This window comes from Oryctolagus cuniculus, chromosome 7, assembly GCF_964237555.1.
Source record: "Oryctolagus cuniculus chromosome 7, mOryCun1.1, whole genome shotgun sequence".
NCBI classification, from domain to species: Eukaryota; Metazoa; Chordata; class Mammalia; order Lagomorpha; family Leporidae; genus Oryctolagus; species Oryctolagus cuniculus.
In genome coordinates, this window is record NC_091438.1 from 139,078,958 (window position 1) to 139,099,188 (window position 20,231).

The following is a 20,231-nucleotide window of genomic DNA, read 5'->3' on the forward strand; positions in this document are numbered from 1 at the left end:
AGGAAGATACTCTTAGCATCCCCTTTACAGATGAGAAAATGCAAAACAGGTGCCTAACGGGTGACCCTGACCAAGTTCATGAGGCTAATAAGGGGGGGTGTTGGCCTCCAGCCCCTGGGTCAACAAGGACGGGGAGGAGCCTCAGGCCGCTGGTCAGGCACAGTTAAGGTTAAGGTGTCCCCATCCACTCCGCAACCTCTAGCCATCATTTTTGTTTACATGTATTGAAATATCACACTGTCCCCCTTAAATACGTCCAATTGCGAAGTTTTAGTCGGGTCTTTGAAGTGTTGATGGAGATGGAAGTGCAAGCCAAGCCTGTGTGCCCTCCACGCCCCGCCCTGTCCCTGTTGGCGGAGACCGAAAAGCAGAGCTGAGGAGAGAGACAGCCGATGTTTGCCTGTTCTTCCCCCCCCACCACCACCACCGTCTCCTTGGCCCTGCCTCCTTGCTCTTGCCTTCTGCTCCCCAGCTCCTCCTCCACCCCGCTCTCCTTGTGCAAACCTTGCTGTGGTCTTTTTGTCCCCAGCTCCCCGGGGGGCAGGAAGGAGCCCCCTGAGCACAGCGCCCAGTCCCCCATCTCCGTCCGTCTCTCCGCCTGTGTCTGCCACTGCTGGGACTCGGGCCCTCGCCCTGCCACCTTCTGCGTCTGCCACCCTGGAGAGGGGCTCCCGCCGTGCCCTGGCTGCGGACAGTCAAGGAAGCCGGGCTGCAGACAGAGGAAGGGAGTTTATGGGTTGAAAACAAGCAAAGCAGTTTGTGGATGTGCGTGTGTGTGTGTGTGTGTGTGGGACTGAGCACACACACACGCTCCTCCCCTTCACTTGCATCGCATGGAAGAGGCCATAAAAGATAAAAAGAGATGTGTGTGGCAAGGATGCCCAGCCCTGCTCCCAGAGACACAGAGAAGAGGCAGGGGCTGGGGGGAGGGGCACGATCAGCTTCTGACCCAACGTGGCCTCCGGCGTCCCACATGTGAGAACCTGGTGAATGCAGTACCGAGATCCATCCCTTGCTGGCCGGCACTCGGCAGCCAGGGTCTGTGGGCGGACAGGGACAGCAAGATGGCCCCGGGGGCCCGGGGGGAATCTTCAGAAACAGCTTGGAAAGGAATTTCTTTATTTTTTTCCAAACATCATTGCCTTGAGTTCTGAACCCAAGGAATTAAAAAGTCATTTGGGTCCTGGGCAGCATGGGAGAAGGGGGAGCCTGAGGGAGACAGGGCAGGAATCTGCCAAGATCCCAAGCTCAGATCTGTCAGCCGACGGAAGAGGAGACTGTCTGTGGTCCAGACGGGGACGCCAGGTCTGGAGGCAGCCGGGAGGCCCCGGGCAGGACAGAGGAGCCAGCCTGCCGCAGGACCCAGCGAATGACGGCTCCTCTGCTCTGCCTGATGCTTCTCAGCGGTTACTTCCGGTCCACCAGCAGGTACAGGCGAGGAAAGGTCAGGAAGTGAGGAGTCAGTACAAATGCCGATGGGTCTGACCCCGCTACACCAGCTGCCCGACACCCAGGTCTAGAGGGGACAGCAAACGCAGGGAGGAGTGGATGAATCCCCACAGGAGCACTCTGCCAGCTCTGGCAGGTTGGGCCGGGGACCCGTGTGTCCTATCTGGGTTCTGCTGTTGGCACGTGGGCAACATCAGGACAAGGACCCAGGACCCCAGGCCTCCTGGAGCCAGTGCAGGTCCCTTGGCTCCCAGCAGCCCCTGCCCACAGCCAACCAAGGACACGGGAGCTCCTGAATCAAAAGATTGGGAGGAGGGAAGTCACCCCTGTGCCGCTGCTTGCAAGTGGCTTTGCTTGATTCTCACAGTTTTGTGTGCATGGCTCAGCCATGAATTCCCCACGAGGACTGCCGGGAAGCCACCTGCTCTGTCCTTGGGAAGGTCCCGGTAGGCGTCCACACCTGTGCCTGTGTGACATGCCTGGCCTCGGGTCCTGTGGGACTGGAGAGATGGGGACACGGGCTCTGCTGTTGAGATGGCCCTAGTGAAGTGACACATTAGCTTCCAGCAGATACAGTGGAGACAGACAAAGGCGGGAGCCCCTTCCTGCCTGCACCCACGCTGGGATGCAGCATCTCTGGGTCGGTGGGAGAGGACCAAGCCAGGCACCCACACTCTCGCCTCTCTCCTTCCCTGGACACACGCGCAGGAAGCTCTCCGGCTGCTGCCCTCCAGCTTCGTACTCTCACTCAGACCACCTGTGGACTCCCTCTCCGCCCCCCGCCCCCCACCTCTCGATCCTTGTGTCTCCTTGTCAAGTCCAAGAGATGCCCAAGGAGCACTTGCTGCTGGGGCCCCGCACTCTGCTGTGCGCCCCCCCCCCCCCCCGGCATTTCTCGCCACCTGCAGAGGCTGGGAAAGGAGCAGGGCAGAACAAGCCCCTCCCCTGCCGATCACGCCATAGGCCCACCACCGCCATCCCATGAGAAAAAAAAAGTAAAACAAAAATGAACAAAAAAATCTTTTGTACAGAGATATATTTTTATTATACAAAGTTTGTACAGTACCAAAAAAGAAAAAAAAGGTGTACATTTTTTTTCATTATTGTAGGTAAACGGTAGTGGAAGCCTTTTTTTGTAAATGTAATAAAATGTATAAATATGGTTTTCAGAAAACATCAAGTGCTGTAAATATGTAATCTACACCTCCCCCGGCTTGTCTGCAGTATATGCATTTAATTTATCTGTCTCTGTCTGTGAGGCTTCCCCCTGGGGTCCTGCATTATGGTACTTTCCTGAATTTGAAAGCAATTTTAAATTTTTTGAATTCAAATAAAATATAAATTTTTGCATTGGTTTTCTTACATTCTTTATGGCTTCTTTCATGGCTAAGGGTGAGTGTTGGGGAAGGTGAAGAGGAAAGAGAACGTTTCGGGCCACAGTCCAAGAGTGGAAAAGTGCGAGTCGCTTTTAGCTGTGTCGTGTTGCCAATGCCACCTGCTGAGAATTCCCACCACCCACAAAACTCAGCTCGGAATGAATCAAGGACCCCAGTGTAACACCTAAAACTATAAAAGCCTTGCCAGAAGACACAGGGGACCTCTTCATGACATTAGATTTCATAATGAACTCCTGGCTATGACACCAAACATACCAGCAGCAAAAGAAAACAAGTGCATCGATTAGACTATATCAAAATGTAAAACTTCTGTGTGCACCAAAAGACAACAGAGTGAAAAGGGCCACCTGTGGAATGGGAGAAAATATTTCCAATCGTGTCTCTGCTAAGGGGTTAATGTCCAAGATCAGGAAGGACTATGAACCCTCCAAAACATACAGAACTCCTACAAAAGAAGTCATTTTCCCAATAAAATACACCAGTAGCCAACAGGGGTGTGTAAAGATCGTCATCATCACTAATTATGAGGGAAATGCCAATCAACACCACAATGAGATACCACTTCACAGCCATTAGAATGGCTGCTATCAAAAAAAAAACCAGAAAATAACAAATGCTGGCAAGGAGGTAGGGAAATTGGAAGTCTTGTGTCCTGGCTGTGGGAATGTAAAATGGTGCAGCAGGTGTGGAAAACCATATGGTTGTGCCTCAAAAAATTAAAAATGAAATTACCATATTATCCAACAATTCTGTGCTCCAGAGTATGTCCGAAGGAATTAAAGTTAGGGTCATGAAGAGAGCTGTGTAGACATGGCAGTATTACTGAAAACATCCAAAAGGTAGAAGGAGCCATCCATGTCCATCCGTGGATGAGTGGCTATATAAAATGTGGTCTAAACATACTGTGTAATAGTACATAGCCATAAAAAGGGAATTCTGACACATGTTGTCACATGGATGAAACCTGAGGATGTTATGCTAAACAGAATAAACAAGTCAGAAAAGGACAACCCTGCCGGACCTCATGTATATAAGGTACCTAGAACAGTCCATAAAAACAGAAAATAGAATGGTGGTTTCCAAGGGCTGAGGAGAGGACGTAAAAGGGAGGTATAGAGTTTGGAGGCCAGCATTTGGCACAGTTGTTAATATGCTAATTGGGACACCTGCATCCCATATCTGAGAGCCTGGGTTCAAATCCTGCAGCCCTGCATAGTAACTTGATCCCCTTACCTGCCTTCTTTCCCATGATGCACCTGTGTCCTATCTGGGACCAGGAAGGAGGAAATGCCATGATGGCCGCATGGGAATTAAACTCCATGTGGAGGCACCGTGACAATCCCAGAAGGCTCTGCGCGCACTGAACCCCACCCAGGCTCCATCCCCTACTGACAGATGGGCAACATCTCTGATAGTCCTATTACTGTAGTCCTAGAAGGAGCATGGATCAAGGGGGTTGGGATTGCCTTTGTATGAAGCATGAGCATGTTGGAACTTAACAGAGGGGAAGCCTGGGGCACATGGGTTCCATGGAAGGCGCTAGCTACCCAGAGCTTGTAAGGAAGACCAGCAGTGCTCAGCACAAACACTAAGAAATAAGCAAGGACTAATAGACTGCGACGAGTGTTCTGTGGGAACCAGTGGGAGCAGGCGATACCCGAGGTTGAGGCAGGAGTGACTGCATTTTGGTGACTTGAAGTGAGACCTGAAGGATGAGTGTGAGTGGTGAATGCGGGGAAGAGCTCTGGAAGTAATGAGAACTACTTGTGCGAAGTTTGTTGGAGGAACTGAAGGGAGGTCAAGGTGGCTGGTGTGTGAACAGTGCATGACCCAAGGCAAGTGCAAAATCATGCACCTGTCACAAGAAGCCGAATGGCATGACTCGGTTTTCTTTGGAGCTTCGGTTGAAGATAGCCAAGAGTAGCTGCAGGAGCACGAGTAAGAGGACCAACAGCAGCCAGGTGGGGGCGATGGCAGCCAGGATGAAGGCGGTAATTATTAGGAATGGCGAGAAACGGAAGGATTTATGATAGATATCTCAGAGACCGATTTCACATGATTTGGTGACGGGCTGAATGTAGAAGGAGAAAGAAGGCTCGGGTGACTCCTGGATGTCTGCCTTGAGTAACCAGGTGGATGATGGCGAATGATGGAAAAGAAGGGGTGGGTGGCTGGAGAGCAGGCTTGGAGAAATTAAATGGATATGTCATCCCCCAGAAGGGATACCAGTAGTTGTTTATGCAAATATTCAGCTCAGGAGAGAGATGGGTGTCTAAATTAGTTGAATTCATGCTGTCACAGGTGGGGTCAAGAACAAGATATGTTCGAGCTGGAGTGGTAGAGACAACCATGAAATCAAAGATGGCCTTCCACATAGCCCTTCTGCAGGATGCAGAGTCAGCCTGGGTGACAGCAAGAGCTGGGGGGTAGAGGAAGACTGCCAACAGGGGAGGAAGTCTTGGATGACTGCAGAACATGCAGGAAGTGAGAGCTGACCCAGACACGGGGGGAATACTATTGTTTTTAAGATTTTATTTATTTATTTGAAATACTTACAGAGAGAGAGGGAGACAGAGAGAGAGACAGAGACAGAGAGAACTTCCATCCACTGGTTCACTCCCCAGATAGTCACAATGGCCAGGGCTGGGCCAAACCAGGAGCCAAGAGCTGCTTCTAGGTCTCCCATGTGGGTGGCAGGGGCCCAAACACTTGGACCATCTTCTGCTGCTTTTCCCTGGCCATTAGCAGGGAGCTGGGTTGGAAGTAGAGCAGTTGGGACACGAACTGGCACCAATATGGGATGCTGGCACTGCAGGTGGTAGCTTTACCTGCTATACCACAGTGCCAGTCCCCCAGCGGAAGACTCTTTATGATACAGATGAATGGCATAGGCATTGAAAGAACAGGGACTTTCAAAGGGCCTTATGGTAGAGTGGCATTAAGAGTTCAGGCCTTGGACCCAAACTAGCTGAGTTGGAATCTGGGCTTTCCTACTCAAGCAACTTGTCCTGAATCTCCACAGCCCCACTGTAAAATGGGGATGCTAACAAAACTATCTCACTGAGTTGGGGGAGGCTGAAATTACGGTCAGCTACCTAAAGTCCCAAATCGTGCCTGGCCCTCAGACCCTTTATAGCTATTGGATCCTTTTTTAATTATTGTTTGAAAGAGTTATAGAAAGAGAGGGAGAGGGAGAGAGCGCTCTTCCATCTGCTGGTTCACTCTCCAGATGGCTGCAATGGCCATGGATGGGCCAGGCGAAAGCCAGAAGCCAGTAGCCAGGAGCCCACATGGGTCGCCTACATGGGTCTCCCACATGGGTGTGGGGGCCCAAGCCCTTGGTGCATTAGTAGGGAGCCAGATAAGAAGTAGAACAGCCAGAACTCGAACCAGCTAGAGGATTCTGGCAGTGCAGGCCGTAGCTTACCCCACTCTGTGCCACAACGCCAGCCCCGTGGTCAAATGCATAGGAAGGAACAGCAGCAACGCTCTGCAGGCAGCAGCAGGCACTGAGGACAGCAACCATGCCTCCATGCCAAGAGGCACCTGAGCTGGGAGCCAGGGGCAGCTTCCTTTCGGAAAGGCCAGCAAAGATACAGGATCCGCCAGAAAAAGCTAGGCTTCAGTAAGGTCAACTGGTACAGAAGAGGGTAAGAGACAGACTATGGGGGGTGAGGGGTGTGTTGGTCAACATGGAGCATTTCAGAAGGGCTGGATGGACAGGTTTGGAGGGGCGGGCAGGAGCCTGAAGTGGGAAGAGGCAGCAGCCAAGGCGTTAGGAGGCGATGATGGGTAAAACCAGCCACGTGAGGGAGGCCCGGGAGAGGCAGGCAGTCCTGACCCTGGGTGCTTCGGTCTCATGGAGTTCATCTGTAGGAACTCTGCTTGCCATGGACTGAAGACAAGGTCCGGGAGAGGGCTGTGGAGCCCGAGCCCTCGCAGAAGCACACGCAGCACCGGCAAGGACCAAGAGGACTGAGTTGGGAGATTCAGCACTCTCGGGTGGGCAGTGCTGGGGGCAGACTTCAGCCCTGACATAGGGCATTCTTATGGATGAGACGTGCTAGGCCCGTATCAAAGTCCATCTCCCACACCCTAGGATCCTACAGAAACCGGGGGTGAATCAGCATCGCAAAGTCCTGGGTGCGGAAGAGTGCCTGATGGCAGTGTGACCCGCCTCCGGATCCCACAGGAGAAAGAGCAGCAGACCAACGGCCAGCAAGCCCAGGCGAGAGGCCTCTGCTCTTCTGGCTCCAAGTTCATCAGACCGCAGGCTCCGGGACAAGTTCCCCTCCTTAGCAGGCACAGTATCTTCACTCAAAAGCTTCCCTGTAGGTGTCAATGAGATAAGCTCTGAAAAGGTTCTGAAAACTAGGATGATAGGAGATAAAGACTGCGACTCCTCTGCTTCACCCCACGCCAAAGGCAGATATTTCCTTCCGGGTCCCGGCTCGTGGATCAACTACAGGCTGCTAGGGGTCAAGTTTGCTTACACCTTCACCTGGTGGCCCATCGTGAAGGAGCCTCCCTACAAGAGCAACAGCGAGGCCCCTGAAGGCAGGCAGGCAGGTGTGGGGCAGCAGGTCCACCTCTCGTACTCCTCGCGTGGTTACAGGAGGGTGACCGCCCTCGTAGCTGTGCGCAGCACAGGCTGTGTCCGGCCGGCTCGAGCTCACGGAGGAAACTGCACTGACGGGATCGACAGTCCCGGGTCCTGGTCCAGGGGTTGCTACATTCGCCGGGTGCTCTTGAACAGGCCCCTGGGATTTATCTGCCTGATCTACAAAATGAGGCTTTCGGGGGGTCTTTCTACTTCAAATGTCCTAGAACAGTGCCAAGAAGAGGAACAGCCTGTGAGCTGCAAATGCAAGTGGAGTGCATGATTTACATTTTCCCAGTAGCCACATTCTAAAAGGAAAAAGCCGCAGGTGAAATTCACTTCAATAAATATTTTATTGTGCCTAATATATCCAAAATATTATTTCAAGATATTCCAAGATGAAACCTATATAAAAAATATGGAGATCTTTTCCTTTTCTCATACCAGTCCACAAAATCTGGTGTCTATTTCACGTGCACAACACATCTCAATGCAGATTCATCACATGTGGAGGGCTCAGTCGGCACACGTAGCTGGTGGCTCGCATCTTGGACACTGCAGCCTGAGAATCCTGGACCGTGGTTACTACGGAGTCCGGGTCACAGAATGGAACAGAGGGCGGATACAGAAGGTTGAGCCAAGCAGTGCAGCCCGCCCTCCACGTCTCACTTGGAAACCACAGCAGCTGCCTCCTGTTCTTCCAGCTTCACCTGCCCCTCCAACCTGCTCCAGTTCCTGCTCTTGCCTCTCCAGTTCTGCCTGCCCCATTCCCACCTGGCCTGGCTGTCTGCCTCCCTCACTCATTGGACGACAGCTGGTCCCTCTCTACCTCTTAGCTTTTCCCACCTTCTTATCTTGGTGACCTCTTCCCCGCCTGCTCCTTTGCTCCTTCTCATTTCTGTTCCTCTTCCCTCCTCACCCACCCCCTCGCTTTCTGAGTTGCTCTCCTTTCTTCCCTCGGCCCTTCCTCTGCCCCCAAGCTAGCTCCCTCCTATCAGGTAACTACCAGGTCCCTCCCCGCCCCACCCCTCCCTAGAGCTCAACCCCAGGATACCCCACTCTCACCTGACGGTTCCTGCTACCTAAGAGCAAGTTGGCCCCGCAAGTCAGATTCCTGCTTCATACTGCCATGGGGGCTGCCGGGGGGTGAGCGCCAGTCCATGAGGCATCTCTCTCACACAGGATTTTTTCCTAGTATCACATTTTCAGTCCCACTGGCCCTGGCCAGCTTTCAGCTATCCAGATTAAACCCTCTTGGACAACAAAGTTCTTCATGCCTGGACTGGCTGGTCAGCCTTTGTAGACCCCATATTTCATAACTGACCTCTATGCCTGCTCTACCTGTGGTCAAACCATGGCTAACAGCAAGAGCATGGACAAGACGTCTGTGGCCTCTGTCCCATCTCCCAGGAAGGCAAGTCCCGTGGGTCTGGTCAGTATCGGAGCCACTACTGGAGAGAAGTTCCACGCAAACATGTGAACACGACTTGGGGCTTCCTCCTCCTCGTTCCCTCCCAGGTCTCATCTTTGTCCCCAACACACGAAGTATGAGTGCATCCCAATCACTGCTACAGTATGTGCTGTACTCTGGAACTTCAGGGAGAAACAGGTTTCCCAAGGATTCTGGACAAAGCAAGTCAAATTCGGAAATAGTGCACTCAGTCAACTCCTGCTCAGATTTCAAGGACAGTAGGGTCTAAAGGCGAAGAGCTGCCTACCCTGTCCCACTCAGTGAGGAGAAGGGAGGGAACGTGGATGAGCAAACTTCAACTGCGAGCTACTACAGCGGCCTCACTGTGCCTCCACCATTTATTGCCATTCCTCCCGTCTCCATTCTGAGGGTGATGCCAGAAGAATCCAAAACAAGTTCCTTTTTTTATTGTCTGGCAGTAGTTTAATATAACTTACTAACTTATCAGACCACCCCATCCCAAAACAGGATCCAACTAGCTTTAAGAGATGCTCAGAGTACCACAGGAAAAAGACAGACAGGATGGGCCAGCACTGTGCACTGCAAGTCAACCTGACACGTCCAGCGCTGGCATCCCACATGAGCACCAGCTCGAGCCCCAACTGCTCCACTTCCAACCCAACTTCCTGCTAGTGTGCCTGGGAAGGCAGAAGTACTGGGGCCACTGTCACCCATATGGGAAACCAGATCGGAGTTCTAGGCTCCCGGTTTTAGCCTGACCAGACCTAAGCTGATGTGGCCAACTGGGGAGTGAGCCCAGCAGATGGAAGATACCCCCCCCCATTACTCTCTCAAACAAATCTTTAATCTTAGAAGAAGGAGGAGGAGGAAGTGGAGAAGGTGGTGGTGGTGGTGGTGGTGGTGGAGGTGGAAGAGGTGGAGGAGGAGGAGGAGGAGGAGGAGGAGGAGGCAGCGGCAGAGGAAGAAGAGAAAGGAGGACAAAATGAAGCCAGGGGCTCAAATTGTAAACTGAAAGGACATGCTCTTAGAGTTAGATCTTAAGTCCCTAGCGTCCTGGTGGCCAAAATTTAACCCCTTTTAACTTCAGTTAGTCTGAGGCAATCAAAATCAACCACAAATATTGAGCTGCTATAAGGTCTCTGTGCTGTTTCCCCAGGACGCACCAGCAGCCCCGGGAAGGAGCCCCTGCCCCTTCTTGATGCCTCTCCCCCTCCACTACAAGGACATCTGGGAAACTTCAGGAGCAGGGTTGGCCTCAGATGTGGGTGCGATGCACAAGCCTCCTGTTTCTCACGTGCCCTGGGACCTGGGTGATGTCTGCAGAACAGGGCTTTTTTTTTTTTTTTTTTTTTTTTTTTTAGATTTATTTATTTCAAAGACAGGGGAAGAGGGGGAGAAAGTGAATCTTCCGTTCAGTGGTTCACTTCCCAAATGGCTGCAATGGCTTGGGCTAGGACAGGCCAAAGCCAGGAGCCAGGAATTCCATCTGGGTCTCCCACATAGGTACAGGGGCCCAAGTACTTGAGCCATCTTCCACTGCTGTCCCGGGTGCATTAGCAGGGAGCTGGATCAGAGGCAGAGCAGCAGGGAGTCCAATGGGCACTCACATGGGATGCTAGTGTTGCAGGTGGCACAATGCCGGCCCCAAGAGTGGGGCTTTCTAAGCAGCCTCTCTCCACCACCTTCAGGGCACACCCTCTAACCTCCCCTGGAGGTCTCCACTGCCTATAAATCCCAAAGCACTGAAGCCAAGGCGTGGTCTGTGTGGAAGGAGGAAGACTTTCTTCCTCTGTGTCACTTTTGTCGCCTGCCACCAAACTAGGGTTTCCTGACCCAGTGACTCTCAAGATTTTAGGGACAGGGCTGGCACTGTGGTGTAGCAGGTAAAGCTACCACCTGCAGTGCCAGCATCCCATCTAGGTGCCGGTTCTAGTCCCAGCTGCTCCTCTTCTGATCCAGCTCTCTGCTAATGGCCAGGGACAGCAGTGGAAGATGGCCCAAGTCCTCTGGCCCTTGCACATGCAGGGGAGGCCCAGAGGAGGCTCCTGGCTTTGGATCGGCTCAGCTCTGGCCATTGCAGCCATTTGAGGACTGAACCAACGGATGGAAGAACTTTGTCTCTCCCTCTCACTGTAACTCTCTCAAATCTTTAAAAAATAAAAATAAAAAAATTGAAAAAAGACTTTAGTGACAACAGCTCTGGCAGCCCCAACCAGTGGCTCCTCTCCTGCTTGGGCTCAGTGCTCCAAGACCAGCCTTAGACCCAATTCTTATTTTTCTTTTTTTGTTTTGTTTTGTTTTTGACAAGCAGAGTGGACAGTGAGAGAGACAGAGAGAAAGGTCTTCCTTTTTCCGTTAGTTCACCCCACAATGGCCGCTGTGGCCGGCGCGCTGCGGCCAGTGCACCACGCTAATCCGAAGCCAGGAGCTAGGTGCTTCTCCTGGTCTCCCATGCGGGTGCAGGACCCAAGGACTTGGGCCATCCTCCACTGCACTCCCGGGCCACAGCAGAGAGCTGGACTGGAAGAGGAGCAACCGGGACAGAATCCGGTGCCCAGACCGGGACTAGAACCTGGGGTGCCGGCGCCGCAGGTGGAGGATTAGCCTATTGAGTCGTGACGCCAGCCCCAAATTCTTATTTTCCTAGTCTCCCTTCTGCTGGCCCTAACCCTCCAGATGGCACAAAAATAAATGCCACTTTAGGAGTAAGGATCAGGTAAGAGTAGACAGGCTCGGAAGCATCATCTACACACAAGACAATCACTAACCGTGCCCTGACTGGAAAAGCAATGTCTATGTGATGCCCCCGTCTGCATGTCCAGTGTTTAGGCAAAATTTCATTTACTTGGAATCTGCCATCTACCACCCTTTACTTAACCAAGTGGTTCTTTTTTTTTTTTTTTTTTTTTGGACAGGTAGAGTCATAGACAGTGAGAGAGAGACAAAGACCTTCCTTCCGTTGGTTCACTCCCCAAATGGCCGCTATGGCCAGCACTGCGGCGATCCAAAGTTGGGAGCCAGGTGCTTCTTCCTGGTCTCCCATACGGGTGCAGGGGCCCAAACACTTAGGCCGTCCTCCATTGCCTTCCCAGGTCACAGCAGGGAGCTGGACTGGAAGAGGAGCAACCAGGACTAGAACCCGGCGCTCATATGGGATGCCGGCGCTGCAGGCGGAGGATTAACCAAGTGAGCCACAGCGCTGGCCCCTACCCAAGTGGTTCTTAAAGGGGCTCCCAGCTTTCAGAAGTGGGTGAACTGACCACACACTGAGAAGAGCCAGGACTTCTTGGGCTCCCTGCCTCTTCCTCCAAGCAGCATGGGAGGGGGCTGCTGGGGTTGCCAACAGGGACCAGATGAGAGACACAACAGAGGAAAAGGCGGGACAGAGGCTGGGGAATAACAATGAAGGAAAGGACCAGCCTTTGCCCTGGCTCAAAAGTGCACTAGAGGCGACTCCAGGTTTGCTGCAATCCAGAGAGGCAAAGAATGATGGTGCGGATGTGCGAGTGGTAATGCCGAAGCCGGGAGGTGAAGAGATGAAGAGGAAGAGCCCAGAGCTGTGCAAGAGAAAAGAGGACCAAGTCGATCACCCAGCCCAGGACCAGCCCCTCCCCTCCTGCAGCAGCAGACTGTGGCAGGGGCTTAAGACTGGCGTTTGCTGCCAACATGAAAGGGGCTGAGGGATGTCCAAAGGGAGGAAGCAAGGCTGCAGGAAAGGGAAGCTGCTGCTTTAGGCAGGGACTCCATCCAGAGACTTCCCAGGCGAGAAGCCCAACTGGAATGCCCTTGGGAGGGAGACGGAGCTGCAGACGGGCCCGGGATGGGGCTGAAGTTCTAAGTTCCCGGGCACGTGAAGGCGGCTTGTCTGGGAGCCACTGTGTGCTGAGCTGGTGGGGTGGACGGACCGACAACAGATGCAGGTGGACTTGGGGTTTCCGGGGCCTGGGAGTCACCAGGCAGGGCTGGCCTGCTGGCAGCTGGGCTCCCACGAGAAGAGGCTAGAGCAGGAGACAGATCTGAAGTCATCAGCATCCACATAATGGCTTTTAAAAAATGCAAAAATGATGGGAGCTCGGATGGAACTCTGGCGCACAAAGTCTCAGGCAGCCTGGGTAGAGGGAGCCCACCCACCATACTCCCTTCCACTCTAGACATCACTGCGCTCACTACCTCAACACTCTCCACAGCCCGGGCCCAAAGCTGTTTCTCCCCCTCCACTCTCCTCTGTGGCCCAAGGGAAAGGTGCTACCCAGGGGTCCTACCTTTCAGCAGGGGGACCTCAGTTACTTCACACTGCTACATATGGGAGGGGCAAGGCAGAGGGCCATAACCATGAGTTCAGTGATGACGCCAAGGCCCAAGAACAATCTAGGCATCCAGTGCCGCCCTGCGCCGCCTTCCCTGCCCCTGCCTTTGGGTCCACTGCCTCCTGAGGGGTCTGTGGAGTCAGAGACGCCTGGAGGAGCCTTGGGGTCACTTCAGAGGAGCCAAAGCCCTTCTTGGAGTGGAAAGGACAGAAATCAGGGAAGGGGCTGCAGCCACCTGGGGAGGCGGCCCTGCCTGTGGCAGCTCACACAGAACACCCTCCCAGGACAGCACGCACAGCCTTGGCTTCTGGAACCAGAGTCTGACCTTGTGGCTGTGTGAGTTGAGGAACTGGGCTCTGCTTCTGCAGTGTGAATCTCCTTCCCACAGACTCGCGTGAGCAATGCCCAGGGTGTGTGACACGAGATGCCCGGCTGGAACAGCACGGATCTGCTGGAGGAGGCCTGGGTGACCCAGCAAGGTGAAGGCCCAGGCCCCGAACACTGACACTCCCTGACGGAGTCCTTGCAAAGGAAGTCAGGTGGCTGGGGAGGGACCACTGGTCTCAGCTTTCCCTCTTGGCTCACCCTGCCCTTGCCTTCACGGCTGACCCTATGGCTAAGAGTTAGGAGAAAGGAACAGTAGACAATACAAACACCAAAAGTGTTCACTGAAAACATGAGACTGGCACCAAGAGCAGGGGGAAGGGTGACACTCAAGGGGGAGAGGGCTACCATCTCACTTCCACTCACAGCTCAGCTTGCCTTCTACAGTGAACATTCCAGAAAATTCATGGAGAATTCAGGAGTCAGCAGAAAGCGGGGCAGTGTCCCCAGAATGGCAGGAGTTGGAAGGATGTGGTAGGTGTGGGGAGTATACTTTGAGGGGTACCTTCCTCCCATCAAGTTCTGTCTCAGGCCCAACACTTCTTTGATGTGGAACATAATCGCCCTTTCCTGGGTTTAACTACCATTATCATAAGAAACTCTCTAGTCCTATCCTCCCCCCTTACTTTAGGCCCAGACAGCCACATGCACAGCATCACCAACTGTCCTCTGGTCACCTGACATTCCAAATGGCCCAAACTAGATGTGTGGCCTCCTGTCCACCTGCCCCATCTGCACCTCGCACACTCAGTTCTGAATGACACAGGTTCTCCAGTCACCCAAGGCATCTGCCTTCACTGCTGCTACTCCAGGCCAGATCCTCACTCCTAACTGGAATATTCCTAAGTATCCCAACAGGCTACCCTAACAGTAAGTTCCATTAGGCTGACGGCTTTTTTTTTTTTTTTTTTTTTTTTTTTTTTTTTTTTTTTAACAGGCAGAGTTAGACACTGAGAGAGAGAGAAAGGTCTTTCTTCCGTTGGTTCACTCCCCAAATGGCCGCTACGACCGGCGTGCTGTGCCGATCTGAAGTCAGGAGCCAGGTGCTTCCTCCTGGTCTCCCATGCGGGTACAGGGCCCAACCACTTGGGCCATCCTCCACTGCACTCCCGGGCCACAGCAGAGAGCTGGACTGGAAGAGGAGCAACCGGGACAGAATCCAGTGCCTCAACCAGGACTAGAACCCGGGGTGCTGGCGCCGCAGGCAGAGGATTAGCCAAGTGAGCCGTGGCGCCGGCTGGCTGATGGCTTTTGACAATGCATACCAGAACATGTCAGCCTGAGCCTGGAGCCCAAGCTCCACTCATACACAAGGTCCTACAAGACCCTGTCCCAAGAACTCCTCCAATGGCAGCTCCCACTACACCCCACCCCCATTTTACATATCAATAGTGCTTATCTCATGGCCCCGAGCCCCACCCTGAATCCCTGCTTTCACACCGTGGCACCTGCCCACTGCAGGGACCCTTCCTCTCTGATCTCACCTACTCTTGCAGTTCCTGACACTTCCTCTCTCACTACCACTTCCTTGTAGGTACTTATCCCATGACCCCTGCCCGTGAGATAACGTGAACCAGGAAGGGTGTGTTGGAGAGCAGCTGACAGATGGTGGTCCCAGATGGGCTGGACCTTGGGAAGGCAGGTCCTGAAGCACAGGAAGGGGTTACGGAGTGACCCCGTTCTGTGGAATGCCCTGCCTCTCCTTTGACTTCCTCACATGTGAACACAAAGCCCCAATCTTCCAGTCATCCATTTTCAGTAAGGACTTCCCAAGACCATAAAATAACCTGGGCGTGAAGGGCACCTCAAGGTCACAGGGGGATGTCAGGAGAGCGATTTTCCTTTACAACCCAATGGAACCCCTTGCAAGGAGAATCTCTAGAGCCCAAAGCCTTTCTGACTTAGCCTGTCCACGTGGGAGGTAGGTCTGAATGATCAATATGCAGAAAGCACTGGGTAGACCTGGGACAAGCAGACTCAGGATAAAATGGTACCAGAACCTGGAACGTGGACAGTGTTCAAAGTCCTCTGCCAGTCGAGAACCACACTCACCGACTCCTTCTACCCCAGTCTTGGCATGGGGGTCAGGAATAGAGCTCCCGCCACACCAAAGAGAAGCAAAAGCACAGGGCTGTGAGGAGTGGTGAAAGGCCCCAGGACTCCGGAATTGTAACCTTGGTCTCACAAGAAGCACGACTGATCCCTGAGAAAGGGCAAACTCTAAGCCCCACTGGCTCAGCCAACGTAGAATCCCACTGCAACATCACTTGGGCTACGTGGTGTTCCCAACCTCAGCCACCTGTATCTCTCTCTCGCCCATGGCACCGCAGAGGTGGAAACTCACAAGTGCTCTGGTAAGGGCTCAGCTTTGCTCATCCCACCTCCCTAGTGCTGAAGAGCCCACGTCTTTCATCGTTAGAGGATCTCCACATTTGTTCAAAGGAGAATCCAGGGAGTAACAGGTGTGATCCACCAAGCATTGGAGGCCCTGGCACCCGAGTCCCCCGCCCTACACAAACAGCTTGTCACTCTAGAGACAGCCAGGCCTGCCGGACTCCTGCTGCGCCCCCGCTCAGATGAGTGACCTTCGCAAGTTTCTTAGCTCCCCCTGGCCTCAGTTTTCTCCCTTGGGGAATGGGGAAAACATCAGGAGCTAGCCTGGGGCTGCTGTGGGGACTAAATGAGATGATGTATATAAAGTGCTTAGCCAGAACCTGCCAAAAAGCAGATGCTTAGTAAACACTGGCTGTTTTCACTGTTCTTAATGGTTTTGTAACAGGGTCACGATTGTTCCTACACTTTGCCGAGCTCACGGTGGACTGTTCTCAGCCATCGATGTGCAATTGTTCCCCTTTCTCCCCAGCAGGTCTCAAAGTTCTCTGGGAGGACATGCCCCAAATGCAAACCACCACGTATGAAAGCCACTGTGGATGAGGGGTGTTGCACAGGGACACTCACGGCAAAGCAAGAGTTGGTAATCCCTGCCTAACTCAGTGCTGGGGTCACTGTTTAACCCTGATCCTCTACTTGAGCAGTTAGGCTCAAATACTGCTAAAGCTCTCACAGCAAATACAAGGACAGCCTGAGGATTGTGTGGTGTGGCGCTTTTCACAGGAGGAAAACAAACGACACTTGAGGAAAGTGCCTTCAAATATGGATCCTTAGTGTTTGAATTCGCTGCCAAATTACCTGGATTACACCAAGAGAACCTCCCTGGGCATACACCAAGCTTACAAACAGGAAGGGTTCTTTCTAGCATGTGTCTTATGCTCTTGGGAGACGTAAACAGACGCTGATGGCCTTCGGAGCTGGGGGAGGGCCTCCTAGGACTCCTTCCTCCCTGTGTGGGTTCTGCGGTGGGCGCTGAAGTGAGAGCTGTTGTTGAAGTCTTTGCCGCACTCCGTACACTTGTAGGGCTTCTCCCCAGTGTGGATTCTCTGGTGGATGATCAGGCTGGAGCTCTGGTTGAAGCATTTCCCACACTCACGACACTGATAGGGCTTCTCTCCCGTGTGGATCCGCTGGTGGGTAATGAGGTTAGAACGGTCGCGGAAGAACTTCCCACACTCGGGGCACTTGTAGGGCTTCTCCCCCGTGTGCACTCGCTGGTGTGTGATGAGCTTGGAGCGCTCGCTGAAGCACTTGCCGCAGTCCGCACACTGGTACGGCTTCTCCCCAGTGTGGGTCCGCTGGTGGTTGGCCAGAGTGGAGCTCTTACTGAAGCTTTTCCCACACTCGCCACATTCGAAGGGCTTCTCCCCTGTGTGGATTCTTTGGTGACTGATGAGGGCAGAACTCTTGGAGAAGCTTCTTCCGCATTCCGGACACTGATAGAGTTTCTCCCCTGAGTTGGCGCCGTGCAGCCCGGAAGCACGCAGGTTCTTCCTGACACGCGGAGGCTCTTCGGGGGCCGTCTCCCCCGCGGCTCTCCTCCGGCGGGGGCTACAAGATGGATTTCCGCCCAAGTTCTCCCCAGGCTCACCACGTGGGTCCAGGTTCCCTCCCCCGTGGATCCTCTGATGTTTCAGAAGGTTCGAGCTCTTGTTAAAGCTTTCCCAGCATTCCCCACACTTATAGGGCTTTTCTCCTATGTGCGTTTTCTGATGGGCAATGAGACTGGAGTGGTCACTGAAGCTTTTCTCACATTCAAGGCATCTGTAGGGCTGCTCCCCAGCGCGGAGTCTCGGATGGGCACTGCAGTGGGAGCCGTGACGAAAGCCTTTCCCACACTCCCCGCATGCGTAGGCCTTCTCCTCTGTGTGCTTCTGCTGGTGAGCCAGGAAGGGGGAGCTCTGGCTGAAGCTCCGCACGCAGGAGTCGCACTTGTAGGGTTTCTCTGCAAGGTACAGACCCTGATGGTCGATGAGTTTTTCTAAGTCCTCTTCAGAAGAACACTCCTCCCACTGTTCCTCTGGGGGGTCTTCCCACGCCCCTTCGCCATTGTTTTCATTGTCACTGTCATCCCCCCAGTCACCAGCTTGGCAAATCGCGTCTGGAGTCCATTCTGATAAATGTCCAGGCAGCTCCTCCACAGCGTCCTGCTCTGAAGTCTGATCTCCGTCCTCACACCTCATCTCAAAGCCTGAAAGAACGGACAGAAAGGCAGCGTTTGTTCACTCACTCGTTAGCATTTACTTATCCGTCCGGATCCTGTATATGGTAAATGTATTTAACTTTTATCTTGTATCGCACATCTTGTAAATGTCACTAACATGAAATTGATCAAGTTCTGATATATACAATCACTGCTCACCTCAAAAGCTGAGGGACACAGCCTGGGATGTGGTAACTCCACTCAGAGAGCCAGGAAGCCCAGCCCAAGGCACCCGCCAGCCAGTCTCCCCAGTCTTACTACTCAATAACGAACACTTCCTTCTTCTAGTACATTCAGTACATATCCTGTGTCATATCAAACTGAAAAGCTCTGTAATTGACGGGCTGAACCCCTGGAAGCTAGAGTAACTTCTCATACAGGGGATCACACTAAGTCAGAGACTGGACAACTTAAGCAAAATACAATCCTTTTCCCTACTCAATCCCATTCTCTTAGTTCAGAAACAAAAGACATGAACCTGGCTCCCCCACTCTTTCCACATGCCTGCACAGTGTGCAGACAGTGACTCCGGGCTTACCTGTGTCTGGAGTTCCGGGTTTGATGGCATCTTCGCCTGCCGTCTCAGCCCAGGTCTCAGTACTGCTCTGCCCAGACCACGGGAGCCCTGGGGCCTCCCTGACAGTGGTCAGGGCCCTGACTGCAGTCCGAGCCCTCATCAGTGAGTCCAGCTCTTCATAGAAGGCGCAGGTCCCCGGGGGATGGGTGCTCTTGGCTTTCCGGTAGCTTCGAAGGAGGTTTTTGAACCTGTAGCGACACTGCTCCAGTGTCCGCAGGAAGCCCAGCGCACACAGCCGCTCTGCGATGGCCCGGTACACCTGGCTGTTCTGGTGGCAGGTGCGGAGCTTCTCAGAGAAAGGCGACTCACTGAGAATTGCCAGGAAGGTCTTGGTCTCCTCGTAGCCCCAGTGCACACCTGCTGTCAGGAGTGAAGAGTTCAGAAGTGTGAGACTTACTGAGATTATCTAGGTCATCAGTGGTCAGGGTCACCTCTCCTTCTAAATACCCAGAACCCAGGCATCCAGAAAGCACCAGCGTGGCTAGAGAGAATGCTCCCATGGGTGCGGGGGGGAAGTCAGCTAGAGCATCTCACCCCACCCCCTTTTAAGTGATTCTATTGACACCTGTGAGTCTTGGCTGTTTGGGAGAACACGAAGGACCATACTGTATCAATTCTATCCGGTGACCCCACGTCTATGGCTTCAGCTGATTGGTTCAGGGAAAGGCCCATAGGATTCTCCCTCTATCTTCTGAATAAAATATCCTCTATTTACCTGATGAATTTGTCTTTTAAAAAACATGGCAGCTGAGAATCTCTAATGATTGAAGACAACAACTGCCTTCAAAGAACCCTACAGTAGAACCTGACTAAAGATGGCCTAATGGGCGCTAAAGAGCCCTAAAGAGCTGTCCAATATCAGCTCCTCGGGGGACATGATGTGGCCCAGGATGCAGTAGGGTACAGAAAAACCCACCTCACATGGGCAGGCAGGGGCCATGGGTTCCACTCCTACCTCTGTGTCTTCAGATCAGATGCTCCATCTCATGGGCGTCAGTGTTTCCATCTTTCTTTCTTTCTCTCTTTTTTTTTTTTTTTATTAGACAGGCAGAGTTACAGACAGTGAGAGAGACAGAGAGAAAGGTCTTCCTTCTGTTGATTCACTCCCCAAATGGCCACTACGGCTGGCGCTGCACTGATCCGAAGCCAGGAGCCAGGTGCTTCTTCCTGGTCTCCCACGCAGGTGCAGGGCCCAAGCACTTGGGCCATCCTCCACTGCCTTCCCGGGTCACAGCAGAGAGCTGGACTGGAAGAGGAGCAACCGGGACTAGAACCCAGCACCCATATGGGATGCTGGCACCGCAGGCAGAGGATTAGCCAAGTGAGCCACGGCGCCGGCCCCAGCGTTTCCATCTTTCAACGACTGGACACTCCCCACACATCGTCTGTTCTATTCTGCACTGTCCTGATTTCTGCTCTACCTGTTCAGTACTTCACTATCTTTCTTTAGCTAAGTAATGTGTTCAGACACATTAAGAGAAATATAGAATT

The 20,231-nt window shown here is 53.1% G+C and overlaps 2 protein-coding genes across 14 annotated transcripts in view; one reads left to right on the top strand and one right to left on the bottom strand.

Moving 5' to 3' along the window:
• The window catches only part of CSMD2 (CUB and Sushi multiple domains 2), a 618,865-nt gene extending 610,531 nt beyond the window's left edge, over positions 1-8,334 (top strand). For all 7 annotated transcript variants that reach the window (XM_051832045.2, XM_051832046.2, XM_051832047.2 and 4 more), the window contains one exon: positions 530-8,334. The gene's annotated coding sequence lies outside the window, so the exon portion shown is untranslated. The remainder of the gene's footprint in view (positions 1-529) is intronic.
• Positions 8,335-16,711: 8,377 nt separating this feature from the next.
• The window catches only part of ZSCAN20 (zinc finger and SCAN domain containing 20), a 38,578-nt gene continuing 35,058 nt past the window's right edge, over positions 16,712-20,231 (bottom strand). For 6 of the 7 annotated variants that reach the window (XM_051832055.2, XM_008273720.4, XM_008273719.4 and 3 more), the window contains 2 exons: positions 18,702-19,100; positions 16,712-18,151 (listed from right to left, as the gene is read on the bottom strand). In XM_051832055.2, the coding sequence (XP_051688015.2) occupies positions 16,893-18,151; positions 18,702-19,100 (1,658 nt within the window). In that variant the 3' untranslated portion in view covers positions 16,712-16,892. The remainder of the gene's footprint in view (positions 18,152-18,701; positions 19,101-20,231) is intronic. The other variant, XM_008273722.4, reaches the window with a different exon arrangement.